Source organism: Poecile atricapillus, chromosome 2, assembly GCF_030490865.1.
Source record: "Poecile atricapillus isolate bPoeAtr1 chromosome 2, bPoeAtr1.hap1, whole genome shotgun sequence".
In the NCBI taxonomy this organism is placed as follows: domain Eukaryota; kingdom Metazoa; phylum Chordata; class Aves; order Passeriformes; family Paridae; genus Poecile; species Poecile atricapillus.
The window spans coordinates 48,461,169-48,484,705 of NC_081250.1; the positions used below are offsets into that span (position 1 = coordinate 48,461,169).

The following is a 23,537-nucleotide window of genomic DNA, read 5'->3' on the forward strand; positions in this document are numbered from 1 at the left end:
TTTTTTCATTTTTGAAATCTAATCAATAAACAGATTTTCTTTGGAATATGTTTCATTGCACTCTGGGATGCATGAAAAACATTTGAAAGAGTAAGTTTACTGGTACAAATATACTGATTACACTGCATCCCAATGTCAATATTTGGCTCACAGTGCCCAGGAATCAAAGAGAGATGATGCACGTATTTTCTTCTAGTAAATAATAATTCAAGTTAATTTTGCTGTGAAAAGAGCAGCACAGAGAACCTTCTGCCTCTGCTCCATGTATCCTGTTCACTCTGAAGCTACAGACGGATTCTGCCACATGAGTGAGACTGAAGCAGTCACTGCACGTTCATGCTGTGCACTGTTCATTACACTGCCGTGTACCAAACAGAGCTGCTTAGTTCACAGTTCAGAGTGCCATTTAAGGTGAACCTGGTGGCAAAATTGGAACCATCTAAAGTCAAGACACAATTTTCCTGGAATCTTTCCTCCAGTCATCAAAACATGTATCATGTCTTTGCCTTTATTGTCATCAATGAGGAATTTAAAGACATAGACTCATTACTCTTAAATGTCACTGCCTGTGAAAAATGCAAATAGAGAGAACAAATAGGCTCCATGTTTCGAGCATAAATTCAGAGTCCCTGAACAGAAATAAGGCTTTTTCAGTCTGTCTTTGAGAGCAGGCTTGACAGGGTTTCCTGAAAGCTGCCTGTTTTTCCTCTCTACTCCTATAATCCAGTTGCACAACCTATATGGATTAATTGAACGGCAAATAGCAACATCAAGATCTACCACGCTGTTTAAAATACAATACAGCAAAACTAGGCATGACTGCAGTAAGGATCAAAGAGAGAAGATGGCAGGAACAGAGATGTTTTTCTATGAAAATTAGGGCATCTATACTCTAGGGCATCTTAAGGTAAAACTCTTAACATCTTTTCTGCCTAACCTCCAAGCAAAGATGAGCTGGAGGAGGTCAGAGCAATTCACCTGAGTCAGACTGCTACCAGACAAAATAGGTCACATTAGTTTCTTCAGCAATTATAAAAGGCTTCTTTAGCTAATGAAGTGGCTAAGATATAGAACTGAAAAATGAAACCCTGAGCAGAGAGAACAGAAAAAAGTTCAGAAAGCACGGGAGGGTTAAAGCTGATGTTTTGAAGCTTAAAGCTGTGCTTCAGGACTTTCCTATTCCAGGCAGACCCAGAGTGCCCAGCAAAGGAGAAGGGCAGGAGTGTTTATGAACTGGATTTACTCTCTGCAAAGTTTGCTGCCAGCAATAATCCGTCATGAGCAGCAGTATTTTGAAACACTGCTGCTGAGTCATGCAGATTTGTGATGATATTTATCTCCATACAACTTCACAAGAAGCCAGAAATTCAAGGAACTTATATTTGCAGTATATGTTTCTGAAAATAAACTTTGATAGGTCATCCATCCACATTACTGAAGGAGACAAATTCTGAGTCTTTTCCCATATATAAAGTTATTTCAATTAACTACTCTTCCAGACTTACTGTCAATTTCTGGAACTTCCCTGATACTGATACTTTTCTGCTTCTCTCTTTCATTTATTTTACCACTTCAAGTAAAAAAAAAAAAATCCTTAAAAGACTGGAAAATGACACCAAAAAAATGTGATTAAAATTCCTTAGTTTCCTTGGATTTAGTACAGCTGTGGTGAAGCGAGAATATAAGTTAATTTATGGAACCAAGATTGTCTTGCATCAGTTTTAATGTTCTGTAGACAGCTGCCTTTTCCAAAGACCACAAATTCCTCACACAAGTGGGGAACACTGAGCACCCTCATTTGAAAAATGATCAGTCCTATCAGCATCTTTCAAGAACTTACCATACTGTTACCTAAAAGGCAGTGACTTCCATGCCAAGGGACATAAGCTTCTGACAGTAAGCTATACAAATTACAGACAATACTTTGTACTCAAAGACCTGTACTCCTTCTACATGAAGCTAAATCAGTATTTAACTCCTTGTTCTACCTAAAAGGTGAAAATTGTGTCACTCACTTTCACACTGGTAAATTGCCACTGAATTTACTCCTGCTCTACTGTGCTGGGACAAGTAGAAGGAAGACCAAACTGTGTGCTCTAGACACAAGGATGTGAATTTCCAGGATCAGATTTCTGAATAGTAACTCCTGCAGCTTCCCACTGAGGTGACTTTGCAGGTTCTACATTTCCTGGCACTTGTACTTCTCTCTTGACCTCTCCTTGCACAGCCTTATGGATGATCTGCATGAAGGCTGGCTTTTTAGGTCTTCACACTGCACTGAAAATTACCTTACAAGCAGGGTTCAGCAGGGAGTTTATTTCTGCACACTAGAGACAATAATAAAATTATCTCCTGTCTGTAAGTCAGTCAGTCACTGGCCAAAACTTAGATACTCATGGACAGCTTCAGAGAGCAGATAGGCCTGTCTTTCAGAGGTATAAAGTTAGTAGGAGGTTTTGTGCATATGGGGGATCAGGCTGAAGAAACCCAAGGAAGTCTGCAGTGTAAATTAGGCTGTTGTATTTGGTTTTTGACCTGGTCTCCCAAAATATTCATCCTAGACAGCCAACACCCACACCCACACAAGCAGATAAGAACCTACCACCCAGCTGTCCCTTAAGTGACATTGTCCCTTAAGTGACATGTGGGACAGCTGGGGGAGGTAAGTGTGGTCACTGTGGAAGGGAACTGGGGCAATGAAGAATGTGAGGGCAGACACAAGGAGAGATAAAATTACCGCCGATTAGGCATCAGTGGAAAAGAGTGAGAATAGTGGCCACATTTGCAATATGGATTTCTGCTGCTCCTAGTGTAGCATACAACTTGTGCTTGGTGCTCTGTATAACCTGAATGACAGAAGAGTTTGATTCCAGCTGAATCCTTCACCTGTTATTTCTCATAACAGTATGTGTCTACAAGGCAAGGCATCTGTCAACAAACGTAGAATTTGTGTTATCCTGTGGCAGATATGACATAAATCCAGAACCTCTCTGCATGAATATTCTCAAGTAGACATCTGGGCTCACAGGAGTTAGAGAAAGATCATCCTGAAAGTTCTAGCACAGACACACAATGAGATTTTAAATAAAATGTTTCTTACCGACAATCATATGGTTGCAGACATCACAGAAGGTTGGTTTTTTGAAGATGTGCTCCTGGAAGATGTGAGTCTTGTTGTTTTCTGGCAGCTGTTGGGCTCTGGTGGGCGAAGATGCCTGGCTTTCTGAGTTGGGAAGCTGCCCAGTGCTTGTGCTCACCTCAGGCATCAAGTCTACTTGCAGTTTCACATCACTATTAGTCCTCTGGAAGAAATTGTCTGCACTTTTACTCCGCAAGCTTTTCGTCTTGAAGGAGAGAGATCGTTTCAGTTTCTGCAGCTGCAACAAATAAACCAATTATAATTACTATTTTTTCTACTCTAAAAGAAATGCGAGGCTCTTGGTTTTGGGGTGTGCTGTTGCCAAGTGAACCTGGGAGCTACTGTGAGACCTTGAATCACCTGAACAATAAAACTGACTTTAAGATTTAACCATCAATTTCTGAGCAAAGAAAACAGATCCCAATCAGAAAACAACTTACCCTACACATGTTTTCTGATGGCAAATAAACTTGATAGTTCCAATGAATGCTTCTTCAGGTCTTTATTTGCAAGTACAACAAAAAAGAAGTATTGCTGAAAGTTATAGGCATTGGAGAATATCCTCTTTATATTCAAGCATGAGGGAGTTTAGAGCATTATTCATCCTCTAAGAGTACTTAATCAGCCTGTAAAGCCATTACAGGAATAGCTGTTAAATGGTTGTACATGACAAGTGAATTCAGTAAATATATTCGATATACTTAAATTTCTTGAATTTGGCAGAAACAAAGCTTATATGCATTTTATATTATATATATTTTAGATTATATGCATTTAATTACCTTTGACTAAGAAATTCTACTTTTATTTATTTTTTCTAAGGACAGAAGTCTTAACAGCAGTAAGAGTGTAATTAGCCGGCCAATTGTTAATTAATACTAGTTAACACACATTCACATATGTTCTTGTACATTGTGTGTTGATTGTCAGACTATCAAGCACCACAATAAGGCATTACTAAGTTAGAGTGGTTAACTCAAACTCTTCCCCAATTTTGTGTACGGTTGAGAAGGGTACTGGAAAAGGTACCGAAATGATCAGGAAATTAGCCACACAAATTTGTGGGTTTGTCAGCTCCAACATCCCACAAGGAGAGGCCAGGTAAAAGGAAAGCCAGCTCAGAGTCTGCTTTGTGTTTGCCCTCTGTGCAGTGCAATAATTCTGTATCACCTTTCACTCAGCATTATTCAAACCACTGCAAAATAATTTCAATCACCGCTGCTATTCTCTGGGTGAATGTGATGTAACAACTGAAATTTTCCATGCCACTCAGGCTGTCTGTGGTAACCAGCAGGAATGGTTTATATTAGAAACTGTTTATGTTAGAAACAATGATTATTTGGAATCATAATTCACACTAATATAAAGGGAGGGAGTTTACATGCTTTCCCAAAAAAAGCATAGAGCAGGTACGTCACTGTCGTTCTAATTGGGAACGGCAGGAAGAACGACACGGACTCTCAAGGAGTCAGAACAGGAGAGAATCTCTAGTTTATTGTTACAGCCATGTTATATAGACTAGTTCATCGAAAGTACAGAAAGGAAACTCTTATTGGTTAGTAAAGTGCTAATTACCATCATTGGTCAGTGGGGTTCACCACCCCCTGACTTTCTCCTGCAAGGAAAACACGGGAACAGACAAACAGCACCTGCAGGCTGTTTTGTGTCTTTGAGGATTGTTTTGAATCCTCCCATGAAATTCCCAGGCTAGCTTCTCAGGCAGGGCTGGCAGGCCATGGGGCCTACAGCTTGCTCTAAAGCTAGCCTCCACACGTCACACTGACTCAGTGGCCTCAGAGTATTTGCTCTCCCAAGGTTCTGTTCCTGATCCATCTGATTTCTTTATGATGTGGCTGACAGCACTCTGTTGGAGAGGAGAGTCAAGACACTCTGGGGGGAAGCACCTCTTCCACTTTCAGAAACAAGCAGCTTGTTCCTGGAGAGGGAGACACCAGCTCTCTACCCAATGCTTCACAATAAAATCCCAGAGTCATATAAATGGACAAGGAGCTGCTGTTGGCTCCAGTTTACAGTGTTTAGGTTTACTAAATAGTGGCTTTGGTAGCAGGGAGGCATCAGAGCCTGGAGCCCACCCCACATGCACTCTCTCACCCAACAACTCACTCTAGGTTCAGGGGAGGAGTCCAGGATCCAAAGGAAGGAAATACTTATTTGAAAGAAACTCTCAGTCTCTAAGGGAAGGTGAAAATAAGAGCAATTAAGTAATTAAATCCCAACTATGAGGTAAATGCAGTTTATGGTTTCTGATGCTCTTTCAGCTGAAGACTAAGCCATGGACTGATTGAGCTTAAAACTCAATGTAAACTGCTCCATCAGAATGTGAGATCTTGCCTCTTCCTCTTGGATGTTGTTACAGTCTCTTGAAATCACTGAGGTTATTCAGTTCTGAGATTACTTCATCTCACCAGTGACAGCCAAGATCTCAGCAATAATTCACCTCCTTGCTCCTGAAACCTTTCTCACTGAAGTCAGACCTAATTAGTGTAGCAAAACACAGAGAATTACAACACCACAAGGTGACTGAAATGGCATCCATCATTGATTTGCCATCCATTCCTACAGTGCCATATGAAGCTAATTAAATTTCAAAAACACTGTTCCTGACAGAAAAGGAAACCTAAGCTGTGTGATACAGTATTTGTTTTATCATGAAACAACAGTTCTGCTTGTTTGGACAATGTATGCAGTACATTTTAAGAAGCTTTGCATTTACTATCCTTATCCCATTCTTCTGTGCACAGCTATTTACCAGCTGAGGAGGGATCTACCAGCAGTTTTATCTCCACCAAGCAGAAAAGTCAAGTTTTCCAAAGAAGACTAGTCCAGCATTCAGGCTATACCTCCCCAAACTTACAGATAAACACTCAATATCATGGAACTGCATATTCTATGCATTCCCTCCCAGAAAGTTCAGAGGACACATACCCAGGAATGAATTGAGCAAGTTACCTTCATATATTTGGCAAGTATCTCTACACAAGCTGATAGTCCTTTCTGAAATTCACTGAGCACCGTCCTGTGTTCATGTGGGTAAATAATTCCCAGACAAGATGGGCATTCTTGTCAATAGCCAAGTACAAATTTCATGCCCATTTGCATTCAGACTGGAAGACAGCTACATGTTTGGCTTGTGTTGCATACCTAAAACACCACAGGAAGTCTGGGACTATTACATCCCAAATAAGTTATATGTGTAGAGAAGTGACTCTGAGAAAATGAAGAATATTGGCAAAATTTAGCACATTGCACAACTAATTACACATTTTACTGTTAAAAATACCTCTCAGATCTGCAGGTTTTATTTTACTTCATGAGTAAGAGGGAGTATACAGGGCCATAGAAGATTGGCATCAGGTTTTAAAATCAGATCCAACTTTCCTTTCTCATATTAGGCTCATGAGAGAATTTGAAGTAGGGCAATGGTATGTGATTGTTTACTTAGGAAAAGTTGGACCAAGCAAGGACAAGGGCTGGTTGTTATACATGTATAAACTATAAAACCATAAAAGCTTAAGTAATTATTAGACTGCAGTTGAGTAAGCATCACTTCCCTTACTTAAATATCACCATCTCCTCATTTTGAAATTTGCTGTGGATTATCCTCATAATTTTATTGCAAGATTTCAAATGTAATTAAATACAAGTATATAATAAATGTCTGATTTTGGTCTGCTGTAAACTGAGTTAATGCACTTGTGCTGCCACAGCTGCTGTAACATTCACCTGAGGTGGGAATCAAATCTTTCAATAGAGAGAAACTTATGAAAAATTTATTATTTATACTTTATTTCTGAAGAGTGAATGACTCCAAAGTTAAAGCTTATGAAGAAATACTACAAAACTTTGGGAAAAAACCCTGCAGCTAGGGTTGTTCTACACTCAATGCTTAACTGTTCAGTGAAAAATCATGTATTGAGACTGAAACAACCCCTAGACCAAGCCCAAAAAGGCTTTAAGAAAAAAAATTGAAATAAATCTCCTAAGACTTTCACATTTTCTCTATTGTGAGCAAGGCTGCAATTTAGCTTTCATTTAAATAAAAAACCCATTCCCAAAAGTACAGGAGGTTTTCTAGACTTGTGTTAGCATCACAAGACTTCACAATGTTGACACTTCAGAAACATGAGCCCTTGATATTAAAGCCAGGAAGGTCCTGTGGTTTGAAATTAGAGTAAGAGAAAAATCTTTGTTTCTGGTTAAAAGCTTTTCATCAGTCACACAGATTCTCAGTGACTGCACATACTAACCCCACAGGCAAGATAGAGACAAGTGCAATAGCTCAACCTCAGATCTTGATTAACCTTTTTTTTCCTGTATCTTGCAGCACAATCTCATAATTCCTCCAAGTCATTGAATGTTCAAGCTTCAAGGGATCAGGAAGCTCTGTTATCAGCACTCCTCCATTCCTAATTCCCCTATACAATAATTCTTTAGCTGCTATAAGCAGGAAACAGAAGGCAGAAAAAGAACAGTTATTCAGATTCATTGCTAGTATTAGCTATGTGCCACTGCTTTTACTGTGAATGGGAATTGCACCTGTCTGCACCAGGACTTTATTTGATGTAATTGTTGGAAGAACCCAGTGCTTTTCTACAATCTTCATTTAAGAAGTTCCCATGAAAATTGGAAAGATCTAAGTGATTTGAGCTGTTTTATAATCCCTAGCTTTGCAATTACAAAGACGTGCGTCCACCCTGCAGAGTACTTTATTCAGGCTCCTAAGTGCTCCCTGATATCTAGGAACAATTTTGCCCTTGATTCTCCAGCTTGTCTACATTAGCAGCCAGCAGGGCTTGGTAGAAGCAGATGGGAAGAATGAAGCAGGGGCTGTTGAGCACCCAGCATGCACCCATCAGGTTATTTCCCAACACACTTGGTCTTGTTGCCTTCTCAGTCACTGCTAGACATCCCTGACAGCAGCAAAGGCTCCTGTGCAGTGTAGGGACAATGGGGAGATTGTTTTGTTCATTTCCACTCAACTATTTTCCAGGAGAAATGAATAAATGAGTCCCACTTATCAGCCCTAATTCACTGACTGACCATATAACCAGGCCCTTATTTTCAGATATCAGCTGCTTGCTGTATTTTTTGTTTATTTCTACTGGATTAGAAATAAACAAAAAATATTGCTTACTGTTCTCTATCCCTATCTTTACACTGGTGTTAACAGTATCATTAGATACACTACAAGTAATTCAGGGTATTATCAGAGTTGCAATGAGCTATCCAGCCAGTTAGAATCCTGCAAGCCTTATAAAATGTAGCTATTTGTTTAATATGCAGACTAAAAATGCTCTGTCAACAGATTTCACTCTGCTGTGAGATAAACATCCACCTTCTGCGAGGAACCATTTCTTCTTCCTTGCAGCTTCTTAGAGCAAATTTCCAAGTTATTTGGCTCTCACATTGTTATAAAAGAAAGGCTTCGACACACATGGCTCAGATGATGTTGTGTAGATTTGCTACAGAGAATGTCAGGTACAGGGTCTGTTACCAAAAGGGACTCAGACCAAAAGCATTTCAAATAAGGGAGAGAACAAATCCTTGATGAATGGCATCTCCTCTACTGAGTACAGTCCAATTTCTGGGTCAAGGAACATTCAATTTGTATTAGCAACTCTCAGAACGTACTTCAGTTGTTTACTTGCATTGTTGAAGGGCTGGATGTTACCAGGGTGTAAGCTACCCTGGCAGCATTTCTGGGCTCCAGCTAGCTGTGCTGATCCACAGCCAACAGGGAACCAGCTCAAATAGGAGTGCTTACTTTTTATGAGCATGAAGGCTAATGATTTTCTTCTTAAAACTGAGATACAAAAGCAAGTGATTTTTGAGGACAGACAAGAGTGGGTTTTTTACTGATTTTGAGTTGAAAATTCTCTGCCTTGGCATTTTAATGAGCAAAAATAAGATTATAACATGCCTAAAGGCAGTATGCAATTTCATAAACAATATGTATGTTTGCCGGCTGATGAGAGGTGTATTAACAAGATAAAAGGATATTTCTAATACTTAAGAGGTTGTATTGTTTATTGGCAAAGCACCCATGATAAAACTTGTAAGCAAAGCTGATTTCTTTTCTACCATGTTCTTTCTAAATAATAAATTGTTGGAATGCTCTGCTAGTACAATTAGCTAAACTGACTTCAATTGTAGATGATTTATACACTCTGAGAATGTGGCCCTATCATGTAGATGTGTTTGCTCTAGCCAGCTGTCTTGGAAGCTGCATCCTTTTAATCCACTGCAGACAAAGAGGGAGTGTTCATTATTGCAGAATCTGCTACATATTATATTTGTGTATTTTCCCAAACAGATTGCATAGCTGTTGTTAGAACAAATATGTTTGTTAGTGTTGTAAAAAGTAAACAATTCGAACTTTCTGCTTGAATATTGTACTGAAATAGTCAAAGAGGAGACTTTTTCCATAATACCTACCAATAGTATTATTAGTGATTCATCGGGTACCTTCAACTACTCTGGCTCTTGCAGCTCTGATCATCATCCTCGGATTCCCCTCCCTGTCCTACATTATTTTTTAAATCCACTCACAGATCCTCAGACCTATTTAGAATACCATCTTTTCTAGGCAGGGCTCTTTCTGTAATTTTGTTCCACACACAGAGTCCTAAACTTCAATGAAATGCTCTGACTGACACGACACTGCGCAGCAGCAAAAATCCTTGAAAGATTCTCAGGGTTTGAAAGCATGAAATCTGAAGGGATGCCCAGGTGTCACTGCCCCCACAAATGTGTCTGTGAATCCCATGTCTTCAGCCCTCTCCTGATGTACTACATCCATGCCAGCTGTGAGTTTCCATCTCTAGTTAGCAGACCTCTGAATTATCAAGAGGTCAGCCTGCACACGGAGCCAAACAGGAGGTTTGCTTAGCAGAGCTGTTCATTCTCTATGACTCTGCTTTGGTTTAAGCCAAGCTAAAAATTCACCTGGTTCTCAACAATTGCTCCTGCACTTGGTTGGAACTTAATCCTACGTTTTAATGTGTGTCATCTTTTAACTCTGCGAGGAAGGAGGATTGGCAAATATGTGAGCTAAACATGAAATAAGGTTCATGATGTTTTAAGGCCTGAAAAGATGTGATCCAAATTCCTTTATATATCTTCAAAATTCAGCACCAGATGTGACAAAATAAAGTAATACAGTCCAGTGAGTGATAGATTTGAGGAAACTCAATTTATTAAGTGTATAAATTTCCGTCAAATCTCAAGAAAATCTTTTTCTCTCTCTGTTATGTTCAGATCTGTCTACTTAGTCCTAAGGCATAAAAAGGGTAGACGCTGTATTAGATTTTCTGCAATTGTGATGTACCCTAAGCTCATGTTACCTTCCCCACTAAATTATATTTTCATTGTAACTTCAAAAGACTCACAGTCATTTAAAAAGTTTAAAATAGTTTATAAAAAAGAAGAAACATTTGCAACATTAATACTTGTATGAATAAAAATGAAGAAAAATGTAAGGTTTATTTTTTATCAAAAACTGAGTAAAATTCACACCCAAACTCTCGAATTTTATATCTTACATCATTTTTGCTTCTGTGTTTTTGAACAGCTCTGTTTTGTTGTACTCCTTTAATTTCTTTTAACCAAGCTGTATTAGAAAAATAATCTAGAAAGAAAAGAGTACATATTATATTATCTTCATGAGATCTAGTGTCTATCAGTATTTCTTCAAACTTCCTAACAGGTTTGATTTAAGTTTGTAGGTTTGTAAAATGCTTGCAATGACCCTCAACTGTGGTTTGCATTCAGCCTGCTTCTAGCAGAGAATATTTCTCAAATTTGCAGTATTTCAAGATAAAGTCAGAATATCTTTCAGAGAATCTGTACTGTAGCTTTCCGAAGTTTGTAATCCAATTGACAAAAATCAGATTAACAGTCCCAGAGTAAGATATACTGAGTTCACTGTGTTGAGCTCAATGATCATCAATTCTCCCTCCTTTGTCAACACGTTCATAAATCAAAACACTTTCAAATCAAACTAAAGAACCCTTCAGTCATTACCAAATATCAGGGTTGCAAAATATTTTGTCTCTTGGATCTCCCCTACAGACTCACCCAACAAAAGAGAGGCAAAAGACTCTGCTTCTTGCAGGAGCAGAGGCAAAGACTACAAACCCTGTAGCTATATCCAGGATTCTATTCTCCCTGCTGCTAAATAACCATTCCCACATGGGTGGCAGCAGCTGCAGGACATCCTTTATAATTCAGGTTACAAAAGGTGTCTGGTGCAGACCTCTATGAAGCTCCTGCCTCCCTTTCATAGACTGACTACAAGAACTGTCTCAAATTTTTCCTCCTGATGCCACAATGAAAGCTCATGAAGAAAGCAAGAGATTGTTAGGAATGGTTCTTCTATATAAAAAATAAAAATCAGCCTGTACTTTCAATATCAAGAAAGTAGGTGTTTACAACATCTTATTTTGTACTTTGGGGTTCACCTCAGGTGTCTGGTTGCTAAGCAGCCGGTCATCTCCATACTTTATCAGGATATTATCTCTTGCCTCTTGAGGTAGAAGGCATTTGGACTGTTAACTCTGAGGTCCCTTCTGGGAATCCCATATTTTGCATCTCCTTTTGGATAGCTCTTTTCCATTTCAGCTTCTAAATGGAACACTGATTTCCCTTTGGTAACTCCTGCTTCAGTCATATATTAATCTTTGCTGTGGTGGATGTGTCACAATGAAATTTGGAGATTAAAAGACTGGGTTTCAGAGTGATGTAAATCCAGGCAGCCCTGCTGAGGTGAAAGAAGATACCTGGCAACTACCTGCTGAGAGTCTTCCAGATTGATAATAATAGGACCTGAGTTGTGCTCCTTTTCCTTCTCATGAATAATCTGGAGAAAATGTGATTGTGAATGTAAGATTAATCATCCTTGACTGTGTCTCATGTCTGTTTCACCTCTATGAAATGTGAATTTCCCCTATTGGTCTTATGTCTCAGTATGACACCCTTGGACCTCTTAAACAGACCCCTAAATCACAACTAAAAAAGTTTTTCTGCTAAAAATGCTGGGCTACCTATAGAAATAATTTCCATTAATATATTTTACCAATTTTATTTTTTAAATTTTATTTTTGTTAACAGACCTGTTTTATAATACTTTATATGGTAGTATATCTTGAAGAAAATATCTCACAGAGAGGCTTATACTAACCGAGGGCAAATTAACATGAACACCACAACCCACATATTGAATTATCACATTTGTGTTATCTTAAAACAAAAAAGATGTCCAAGACCTGCTGGGAGTTGTTCTAGTTAATACTCTGTCAGTGTTTCCACTCTTACTTCTGGGGCTCAAAACTTGCACTGCTAAAATTGCTTTGCAATGACAACATGTAAGTGCTCTACAATAAATTGTCACTGGGCCAAATCTTAAGGTCTTTGCTTACTGCTAACTCCCACTGACTTCAGTGGGCATGTGTCCTGAGTAAGGGCTCAGGGCTTGGATGGGTTATTGGAGGGATTTTTTGTTGTTTGCATATTTTGAAATGAAACTTTTTTCATTTTTTTAGTGTTTTATACATTAAAAAGGATTTCTGCATGCAGCATGAAAAGACACCAGGCCACATTTGACATTCTATTACCTGGCTTACTTTATCTGACTTTTCAATTCCCTCCTCTTTTTCTTCAATTACTCTTTTCTAAACTGTGTTGCTCCACAACCAAATATAGATCTAGGTGACATTATGCTTCTGCTTCTTCTGTCTTTCCTAGACATTTTTATCAATTCATACTTTATGTGAATATATTCTGTCCAATTCTTGCTTAGCTACTGTGCTTTAACTTTGAGATTATTTTATCTTTGTTTTTCAGTCCAAGAAAGAGCTAGAACACAATGACTGAAATTGGGTTCTGTATGGCCTATTGGCTTAAATGAAGCCCACAGGCCAATATTTTGTCTTATTGATCCCACAGGTTTCTTCACTCCCTTCCTTCCTGCCTGGTCACAAACAGAGATTCAGATCCAAATTTTACAACTTGTTTTCATGTTGCCATTTCAAACCCTTCTCAGTGAGAGATGGCATATTAACTTATACCTTACAGAATATTAGCAGTGTTTGTTGGTTCCCTTCCAATTTTTCTTTTTCATGGTTCCTTTCCTCTTGCACATATTTTTGCAATCTGGTAGAAAATTTTCTGCCTTCTATCTTCTTTTTTCCCTTCCTGAAGACTAACAATGTCTCATTGTGTGAACTCTTGATGTTCTCATCCTTCTGCCAGCCACTCAGGAGGCCAGGGCTTTTGGCCACCCTGGAAGTGCTGGTTCAGACACCACAAATCTGACAGGATCCATACAGTCCTGGTGCATATTGCTGTCCTGAAACCACTCTGGCATGAGGTCCTGGATCTGGGGTAGAGCTGATAGCACACGAGGACTAAAGCTAATTACTGCTCTGGGCTTCTCCATGCTTTATATTTATAGCAGCTACCACATACATAACAAATGCTGTGTCAACTAAATTTTTTTCTACCTTGATAAAATTTTCCTTGTCATTTGTCCTGCATCAAGTTATCTTACTGTCCACCATGACCAAGATATGTTTATTTTCAGATTCGATCCAGATCTGGTATATTTTCCGTTAAAGCTCCTCTCAAAGTGCAACTTACAGTATGCATTTTTCCCTTTAAATAAATCTACTCTAGTAACTCTCTAATGTTCAAAAAGCATTTCCAAAAATTTTTGGGAAAATTATGCTTGTAGTACCAAGCAATTCAATTCCAACGAATCTGTTATTGCTACAGAAAATTTCCATCTCACTCTGTCTTTAGTCTTTTTGTTATGACTTTTTAGTCATGCCCAGCAAAAACTGCATTCAATGTCCTGCATAAAGAATAGGCCAATTCTCTACATGGAAAATCTGTTTAACTTGATGATGATATTGTCACACAGATGACACACAGCTACTTGGCACTTTATGGAGACATTTGGAGGCCTAAACACTGCTTCAAGAAGTTGACAACGTAAACACGTATATTTGGAGATGTTAATTAGCAGGAGTTGTTAAGTATGAGATTTATGATCTATCTTTGACTCCTTTTGCCTCAGGCTAATCCATTTCTTTTATATTTTTTCCTAAACCTCCAAGCTGCTGAACATATCTTTAGCCAGCTACTGTTTCAAGATCAACCCTGCAAAACAAAAGCATTTTATTTTTATCCTCACCAGCTGCACAATTTTCTTTCTCAAATTACCTCTATCAAAATTTCAAGATTATGACTGAGCTGTAAAAATGTGGTTTCATGCTCAGATAGCTGGATTTGTGTAAAAAGATAGTTACATACACATACAGAATACCATATGCAGAAAGGTAGAGAATTTAAGACTGTAAATCTTTCTGAAGAACTACATTTTTTTTCCTGACTTTTAAGACTTCATTTTAAAGTTCCTCAGAACTCTTCAAAGTTAAGCCATTGCTAATGAAATCGTGGACACAAACATCTAATAACTGTAGTAACGTTTTTGAAAATAAAAGCTTGTAACACTGTCACAATGTTGTGTTCACCTAATAAATGAACTTCATAATTTTGGTGTTACAAGAGCAAAGAGCTGTTATCATTGACATAAGTTTCCAATTATTTAATTTAATAAGAGTTACTGCTTTGAGGGGAAAGTCGGGGATCTTGAACCAGTAAAACTGTGAAGCCTTGTCTGACAAAAATAATGCCTGTGACTTCAAGAGGAACAGCATATCGCAAGGGGCTGCATGAGTGATTCAGGCAGGTAGCAAAGCAGGGACATAGAAGAAGAAGAAAGTCAAGCTATTATAGACAGCTTTAAAGAATGTGAATATGAATCCTATGAAAGGGTTTTTTTTCATGAAGAGCTTTTCTTTGTCTCATCTATTCTACTGTTAAAGTAGGTGCAATTCTTATATTCTTGATATTAGCTAACATGGACTTACAAGTCATGTGAAATATTGCAGCAGAAATACAGTTACTGTCTACTACTAAAGTAAAGAGCAAGTGCAATGCTAAATTCTGAGATTTATATCAATTTTCTCCCATCAGTTGCTTTTTTTTTATATGCAGCAGAGGCTATGTGTGGGACTGTGTTGAAAGGATATTAACTCATGGAAAGGAGATTTTTTTTCCTAGAATTCGGCAGCTGGTAGTAAAGATAAAATGACATTACCTCTATTGCTGCTCTGGGAATATTGTATTTATTACAGTGTGTTCCCTACAATGCCAGAAAAAAAATAGGCTAGCTTTCTCATTTTGTTTAAAAAAGAACTGCTGTTCTTTTGACCAGATTTAGTGGCTACTTCTTATGGCCAGCATCTAGTCATAGCTGTATTCTTCTCTGAGGAAAATCACTCTATTAAGATTTCTCATTTAAGGTTTGACTGTCATTTTTTTGATCTTTATGATATGTTTTTATTTTTTCTACATTCTAGCAGGATTCAGGTAGGTCTATTATAGCTGTTGGCATTCATGTTAGCTTTGATAATCTCTAAGGAAGACATCCAGTGCATTTTTCTAGGATGCCAGGCAGGTACTGCTAAAAATGCCAGTGCTGTTGAAGGGCAGAACTGCAGCCTGAGGAAGCCTGTGGGAACCTAATCTTCTGGGTGAAGAAAAAGCTCAAAAGACCATCAACAGCAGTGCACTTGAAAAGTTCAATTTTGGGTAGCATTGGTGCTCAGCTACCTACCCCAAAAGGAGGGGATGTGATGGGGAAGCTTGAAAGAGGGCTTTATTTCTTCTCCATAAGGAATGTTTTGTATTACCTCATTATTCAGGTTTTAAATTTGTGTATAGTTTCCTGCATCGACATCCAAAGACATGATGAGGTTACATCAAGGGATAAATAGGTATCTGCACACAAGGAACAGGCCATGCTAAACCAGAAAATGTGAGGAAATTAAATGCAGCTGAAGGCATTCCTCTGTGAATAATGCAAGTACAGGTGTATAATGAGTATAGGTGAAAGGGAAAGTACAAACTGTGGGGTTTGCTTTTTTCCCAAGCATACTTATGGCATGAGCATCAGCACCCACACAATGTTTATGAAAGGCCCTTTTCCTTAACAGAAGAACCACCATCCTTTTTCTTAACAGAAATCTTGGCTAAGCCTGGAAACATGGACGTTTCTCCTGTAAAGACTTGTATCAGAGAGCCTGGTCATGGTTTAAAGCATTAGTGTGGGAATAGGAACAGAGAGGAAAGAAAGAAACATTGAAAGGCAGAATGTGAGTGGGTGAAGTAGAAAAAAAGTTAACTGTTTTCTGGATCTTTAATGGTCAGGAGGATGAAATCCATTTGTCACTACAACTAACTACAGGAATCTACAGATCTAACAGCTGTGAACCTGCCAAAGACTCCTGTGTGCCCATACTTCCTGAAACTGGTACATGATTCATCTTGTGGCTACAGCTTAACAGCAGCACTTTCCATCCTGGAGCCTGGGTAGGCTCACACTTTTCTCTCCTTTTCTCATAGGTGCAGAACTTCCCATTGTAGGACTATCTGGAAACAGCAGTTCTGCTTAGCAAAAATTTTCAAAGTTCGAATGATTTTGTTCCACGTTGGCATAAAAAAACCTAAATGCATCTTTTCAGAATGTTTTTGAGAGACCTGTGGGCAGGAGTGGGGAAAGTCAGACAGACTAGCCATGCAGGGGAACAGACAGCTCACCAGTCTTTGTAGGCAAGGTTCAAGACCTCGCTCTGACAGAATCTCAGTGGTGCTCATCTTACTTAAATTTGAGCTTTTAACTCAGCTGTAGCTGCCCACTCTGGTCAATGGAAAAAGATTTCTTCTCAGAGAGACTAATTCAGATCACACAAAGGAGGCTTTTCCTCTAAATCACCTTTGATAAAACAGTTTTGATCTGTGTTCCATTTATAACATAGGGGGACCAAACTACTAACTTACCTGCCTATAGTTGGTGTCAAATTACAGGTGAGACTGTACAATGTAACCCAGGATGTATTTTTTTTCCCCTCCTCTTTTGTTTGGCAATTTCACTTGCAATCAGGAAAGCTCCCAAGCAAAGGTTTACACAATTAAGAAACTCAACAATTCCTCAAGAGCAGATGTTTTGACATTGAAAAATAAGCAGTAAGTGCTTTTTTTTAAAGCACTCAACAAGCACACATTTCACTTGAATGCTCATTATCAGAAATATTTGGCAAATCATTACAAGTCACCTTATGTTTATTTGTAAATTATTTCTTAATTAGATAATTTAAATTAAAAGAGGATGTGTAAACATGAGTGAAAAATTATCTAATATCACTTATAAATAATATAAATAAGTACACTGAGACAACAAAAATTGTATCTGCCAGGTCCTTGAGTTGACTGATACTAGCTGATAAGAGTAGGTGCATTTTAAAAATGCATTTGAACCTGAAACATCTTAACAACTGGATTCTCAATTTAACTGCACAGAAGTCAAGGCCACTGACAAGTTTACCATGCTAAATGTTTTGTTTACTTGTGAGCATAGAGATGCCCATTGCAAGGCCATTTCTCACTGTATACAAAGGCAATAGAGGCTGGGTCAGGGTTTTTGGACTTTCATTTCAGTCTCAAGATATTTTGAGCTTGGGAACCACAGCATTTAAACTGGCAGGGAAAACACTGGCAAGTCAATGTTGAATAGTACACCTATATAATTGACATTTTAAAAGGCAACTTGTTTGCATCACACAAGAAATCTGACCCTTGGCTGACAAAAGCTGATGTCTCCCTTCACTATGAATGAGCAATATTTGAAGAAAAAAAAAAGTTGAATACTGAGGCAATGGCATTTGTCTGTAAGATCGTATTTAACAGTTTTTGCTATAACAATCTGTCAGGTTGACTTTGCCCTCTCACCTGTAGCTGTGCCTCCAAAGCATAAATTTCTTTATCTTACTCTGATGTATAAGTGAAAAAAAAATTCTAAATGCAGATTTGAATAGCTCTGTGAATACCAGTCTATAGTATTTTTCTCCTTTTTTAGTTAAACCTAATCATCAGTTACTGTAGGTCAGCTTCTATTTCCTTTTCTATTCAGAATACTAGACTGCTAAAATGATCTTTATTAATAAAGCAGTGCATGTGTGGCATTTTAATAAACCTTTTAAATGGCACTCAGAGATGGAGCATATAATGTCTACAAAAAAGAAAAGCATTAAAGTTCTTGCTGTTACTACCTAAAGGAGAGTCAAACTCCATATTGAACTTGCAGCCTCCTGTGGATGGGAAATACCTGTGTCCCTCAATTATTCATGCTATGGTATTTTTAACACCACTACAGCCCCTAAACAGCAACACTTTCATTTGACAGTGCTTAGCAAACTACTCTCATCACTTAAAAACAGGTCAGCTAAGAAATGCTGACCTGTCAGGGAGAAAAATTCCATGAGCCTCTAGTATGTTTGTGTGAGACTACAGACATGAAACTTATTTAATTTTAATAAATAAGAAGATGGGCAAGCCATTTGTCACATTTAACTGCTGATGTCAGAGACATAAGAAATCTGTTTTTCAGCCATCCATTGATATATGTTTTTCAGGGTTCCTGAGTTAAATTCCCTGACAGGGAGCATTTACTCTCTCAATTGGTCTACTCTTTCAAAGGGAGTTTCCTCTAACAGAGGCATATGTCAAAGGAAAACAACGTCAAGTTATTTCAGTCACTCACACATAGATTTCTCATTTTCACAGCTGGTCCTCTTTGCTAAGGAACATGCAAAGTTTGCTTATACTTCAGCACTTTCCTGGGAAGGGCTCATTTAACACTGAGTGACTGCTTGCCTATGCAACTGCAAGTTGTGCAGGACTGAGTACTGTGTAAAGAATATTCAACTCACGCTCACAAATGAAAGCCAAGTCCTCTGCTGGACCAACATGAGTATAAATTTATCAAATATGCAATCTTATACCCATCAGGAGTATGCAGCAATGGCTCCTAGGCAATAGGTGAAATGCTTGTCATACAAAGAATTAGTTTTCTATCAAGTGGGTATGAATTGCATTTAAATTAAATAAAGTGCATAGGAAAAATGAACCTCTAAGCCATGTTTTGGATTTCAAAAATCCAAAATTGATGTGCTCCATTACTCTGAAGAAATTTCAGGTCTTCAGCACTCTCAGATACCTAGAGGTATATTTTAGACCGCATCGATCTTCAGAGTGTGACACAGAAGGACCCAAACTAGTAATTTTAGGAAGATATGAATGTCTCAGCAGTGGTCTGGAAAGCAGCAGAGCTGTCTTGAACCTGCTTGGATGTGTAAGAGACATATAATTTCTTCAAAGCTGTTAATACTAATACTAATGCTATAAAATGAAGATAGATAAATAAAAAGACTCTGTGAATATGTGCTCTTGGAAAACTGCATGAAAATAATTACTTCAAAAAGGAAATCTGACCTAAGAAAAGAGTGTATGAAGAAGGTGGGGAGGGGAACAAGAGAAAGAAAAGAAGTAAAACAAATGGTGTGAAAATAAAACTGGACCTTTCAAGTACTGGTCCTTAAGTCAAAGGATATTAATTGTCAAGAAAAGCTGAGTGAGTCCTTTGAAAATGTATTTTAGGAAATGTCAATGGACAGATTTGGGCTAGGGAAAGAAAAAGAAGGAAAAGGCTGTGGTACAGTAAGGACAGGATAAAAGGCTGGTTTGGACCTTCAGCAAACACTTCAGCTTGCCTTCTTCCCAGAACCATGATCCTGGGGAAAAACAACAGGAATAATAGGGAAGAGATTACAGAAATTTATGGCAGAACATTAAAAAAGCTATTTAATGTGTCAGTTGAGTTGAAAGGGAGAAAAGAAACTAGTTAAAGTCTGTTATAAAATTTTACTTTGAAAGTCTAGAAACAAGCTTCCTTAACAAGCTTTATCAAGACAGAAACGATGTAAAGTGAAATAGAAGTCTCTCTTGAGAGGCAGAAAATGTGATCCCAGCAAGTATAGATTTGTAGACTTGACCTCAACAGAATTTGACAAAACCAAGTCAAAATAAAACAATAAAAAAAAATTACAAATCCTCCTAGATCAGCTGTAATGAATAAGATGAACAATTTCCTAGACAATTTTCTAGAAAATGTTTTAGGTCAAAGGTAGATTGTGTCTCCTTGGATTTCGTTTAAATTATTGAATACACTGCTGAAAGGGAATCTATCAACGAAGACAGAAAAGACAGAAAGTTGTAAATAAATTTTATGTAAAGTTCAGTGGGAGATGGTTACTGTTGAAAGGAGAGGTTGAGGGTTGGACACTGGTAGAGCTGTTCAAAGAACAGCACTGACATAGTCTTAGGGTCAATATTGCTCTCTCTACTTTCATTACTGGATTTTTGCAAAGATTACGTGTGTTATAAGGCCATTTCCCTCTGGCATTGTTGAGGAGTACATTTAGTGCAGACAGCTCTGTGTGCAGCTGCAGATTGAGCTCTGGGTGGCAGGACCCCAGGCCAGACTGTGAACTGCTGACCCTTTGCATAACAAAGGAGACCTGTGGCACAGCCTGGTGGCCAGACCCTCGGCAGGACATGGGGACTCCAGGCTTTCCCATGCTTACCTGTAAAGGTGTAAACCCCCAGGGTTCCCTTGGTTTGGGGTCCCTCCTTAGAGGCAGGCACCTCAAGCTGTTATTTTGCTATCATCTTAAGGATTGAAAGATCTGAGAATGTGCTATGGGAAATCTGGGATCAAGTGTGTAAGGAAACACTGTTGAGATTGTGAGTGTGGGACATGAGGCTAGGCAGGGGCCTTGGTCCCAGGTTGGGTGGTCCAAGAGTGATTGTGCCAGAGTGGCTCCTGGATGGTCAGATGGTTTCCTTAACATGAGGTGGGAGGCATTGTCATGTGTGGGGAGGCCTGGATCCTGAGGGATGAAGTCAGGGAAATGTGATGAAGCTCAGCCCTGGAAATCCAAACTTCTGTGCCTGAGACCTGATTCAAACCACTGCAGATGAGGACAGACAATTGCAACCTTCCTGGATCCCCTGGAAATTCTAGAAAAGTGGAATGGAGACCTCTGGTTTGCCAGGGAGTGATTAGGAGACACAAACATTAGAAGCAAGTTTTCTGGCAGTTAAAGATACTATACAAGCTCTCATAGAGAATACAATGCACAAACTCAGTCACTCTTTTTCAAGATTATTGAATATTGAAATGAGGGCACTGCTCTGCTACCAGAATGAGATGAAGAATGGAGAGTTTATTTTGTGTCATCCCAGATTATTTACTATAAAAAAATAAAAGGCTGGTAAGAGAGATGATGGAACATCCTGCAACAAGAATGGAAAGGAGATGTTTAAGCTAAAGTAATATTATTAAAATTACAATGCCACACAAGCTGGCAAAAAATAAATGTAGACTGGAATTAGAAGAGGATGAAACATAGAGGGCATCCCTTAGCCATTATTAGACCATACAGGTGTTGGCAGAGCTTTTTAAAAGTAGTGGTAAAAGCCGAATTCAAAACAGAATTATTTTATGAAGAAGAATACAGTGTAAGAGACTGAGACAGTGGACTGAACTCTCTTCCAGCTGTGTAAACAACTTGTTTTGTTTCAGTAAAAATTTACATTATGCAAAAAAAAAATATATATATATATTTTTTTTTTACCACACCAGATTTCAGTCAAACCATTTTTAGTTTTTGAAAGGTAATAGATGGCTTCTCTATTTTGGCACCATTGAAAGTGTGGATAAAAGAGAATGAACTGATCACATTTATATTTTGTCTTATATATCTCAAAGTGCCTAGAAACTTATCTGACATATATATCAAAGTACAAACAATACCACAGAGTTTCAATCAGAACAAGAGTAAGAAAGAAATGTCAAAGTAAGTGTAAATACAAGAATGAGGCTGAGGAGACATTGGTAGGTTAGAGTATTACTTTCCTGCTTTAATGAAGCTTTCCTTTACATAATTTGTTGCAAAACACAAATACTTAATCTAATTTCTTTCCCTTAGTCTTACCTTCACAGTAGGTACTCACCATTTTACACAGAGGCAGAAGTAACACTGAGAAGGAAAACTGTTCTTTCTTCCCCTTTCACAGGATGTTTCTAAGCTATTTGGTATTCGTTTGAAGACTACAGCAGTAGTTTACATGCTGGATATTTATCACTGGTGTGGAGGGTGAAACACTAACTGCACACCATACTCCCTGCCCTTTTAAAATATTGATGAGTAACCATCTATGGAGCCTCATAAAGTATTAACTCTTTAAGTGGGGAAGATCTCCGCTTAACAGCATAGCACAAGTCCTATGTGATTTAAATCCCACACAATCCAAAGAGTTTCAAGCTGTTTTTGAAACCTTCTCACCTGGTTTTGAAACCTCAAGTAAGCAATATTGCTCTATTGATCCAGCAGGACAGGTATGTAAGTTCAATCTCCGTGATCAATGTGGGGATACTCATAAATGAAGTTTACATCTTGAACTTCAATGCTTAAATCCTTTTATTGGCTTCCTACTTTTTTCAGCTTCCATTTTATGTACTGCTTATCAGGTTAGGTCATGTTGGAAAAACTTGCATCTCCTGAATTGCCATACCTGAACTTGAAGATAATGGTCTGCATTTCCCACTAATATTTTCCACTAGATAGTCAGTGTGTGAAAGTGTCAGACTGAGACTGGCTCATTTATTTTTTGAAATACATAGTCCAGATACCATATTTATTTGAAAATCAAATTTATCTTTTTTTTTTCTTCAATTTTTTTTAGCTGTTCAAATTACCTAGCTGAACTGAGTGTAAGCAATTTCTTTGACCCATGAGTTTGTAGTTCAGAGGAAAATTTTGAATCCTTCCAAAGATGTGTGATTATTGTACAACACAATTACAGCTGTATTTTATCAAATAAAGTAGATGGAAATGGGAAAACTGTGGGAAAAAAAAAACTGTCTTCACAGAAATCCACCAGTATTTTCAAATAAGTGACTTTTTCATGGCAGATTGCCTGCAATGGCAGGGGCAGGACTTGGTACCCCTTCTGAGGTATATGAGAAAGCCTGAAAGACTTCTAACATATTGACATGGAACTGTAATAGCTTGAAGATCAACAATGCTAATCCACTCTAGTGGCACTAGCTCAAACATTGTGAATGCTCAGGTGTCACCTAAAACTTAAAAATGCTAAGAGAGTTTTCAAAGATAACCCTATTGTCTAGGAATACCCCAGCCATTGCTCACAGAAGAGTGATAACAACTTGATTCATACCTAAAGAAATGAACAGATGGATTCTTTCTTCTCCTTATACAAATGTCAGTGAGATAAAACAGGAATAAAGTTAACAGAATTATGTGCCAGCTATGCCAAAACATAAAGAAAGCATGCCATGTGTAGGATTCCTATTTTTGAACACATATTCATTCAAATTTTAGTTTTCTTTACT

General features: G+C 38.2%; 1 protein-coding gene across 1 annotated transcript in view; it reads right to left on the minus strand.

Moving 5' to 3' along the window:
- Positions 1-23,537, minus strand: part of STAC (SH3 and cysteine rich domain) — a 69,951-nt gene that overhangs the window by 42,704 nt on the left and 3,710 nt on the right. Inside the window, exon 2 of the mRNA XM_058833640.1 lies at positions 3,101-3,377. Coding sequence (XP_058689623.1) covers positions 3,101-3,377 — 277 coding nt within the window. The remainder of the gene's footprint in view (positions 1-3,100; positions 3,378-23,537) is intronic.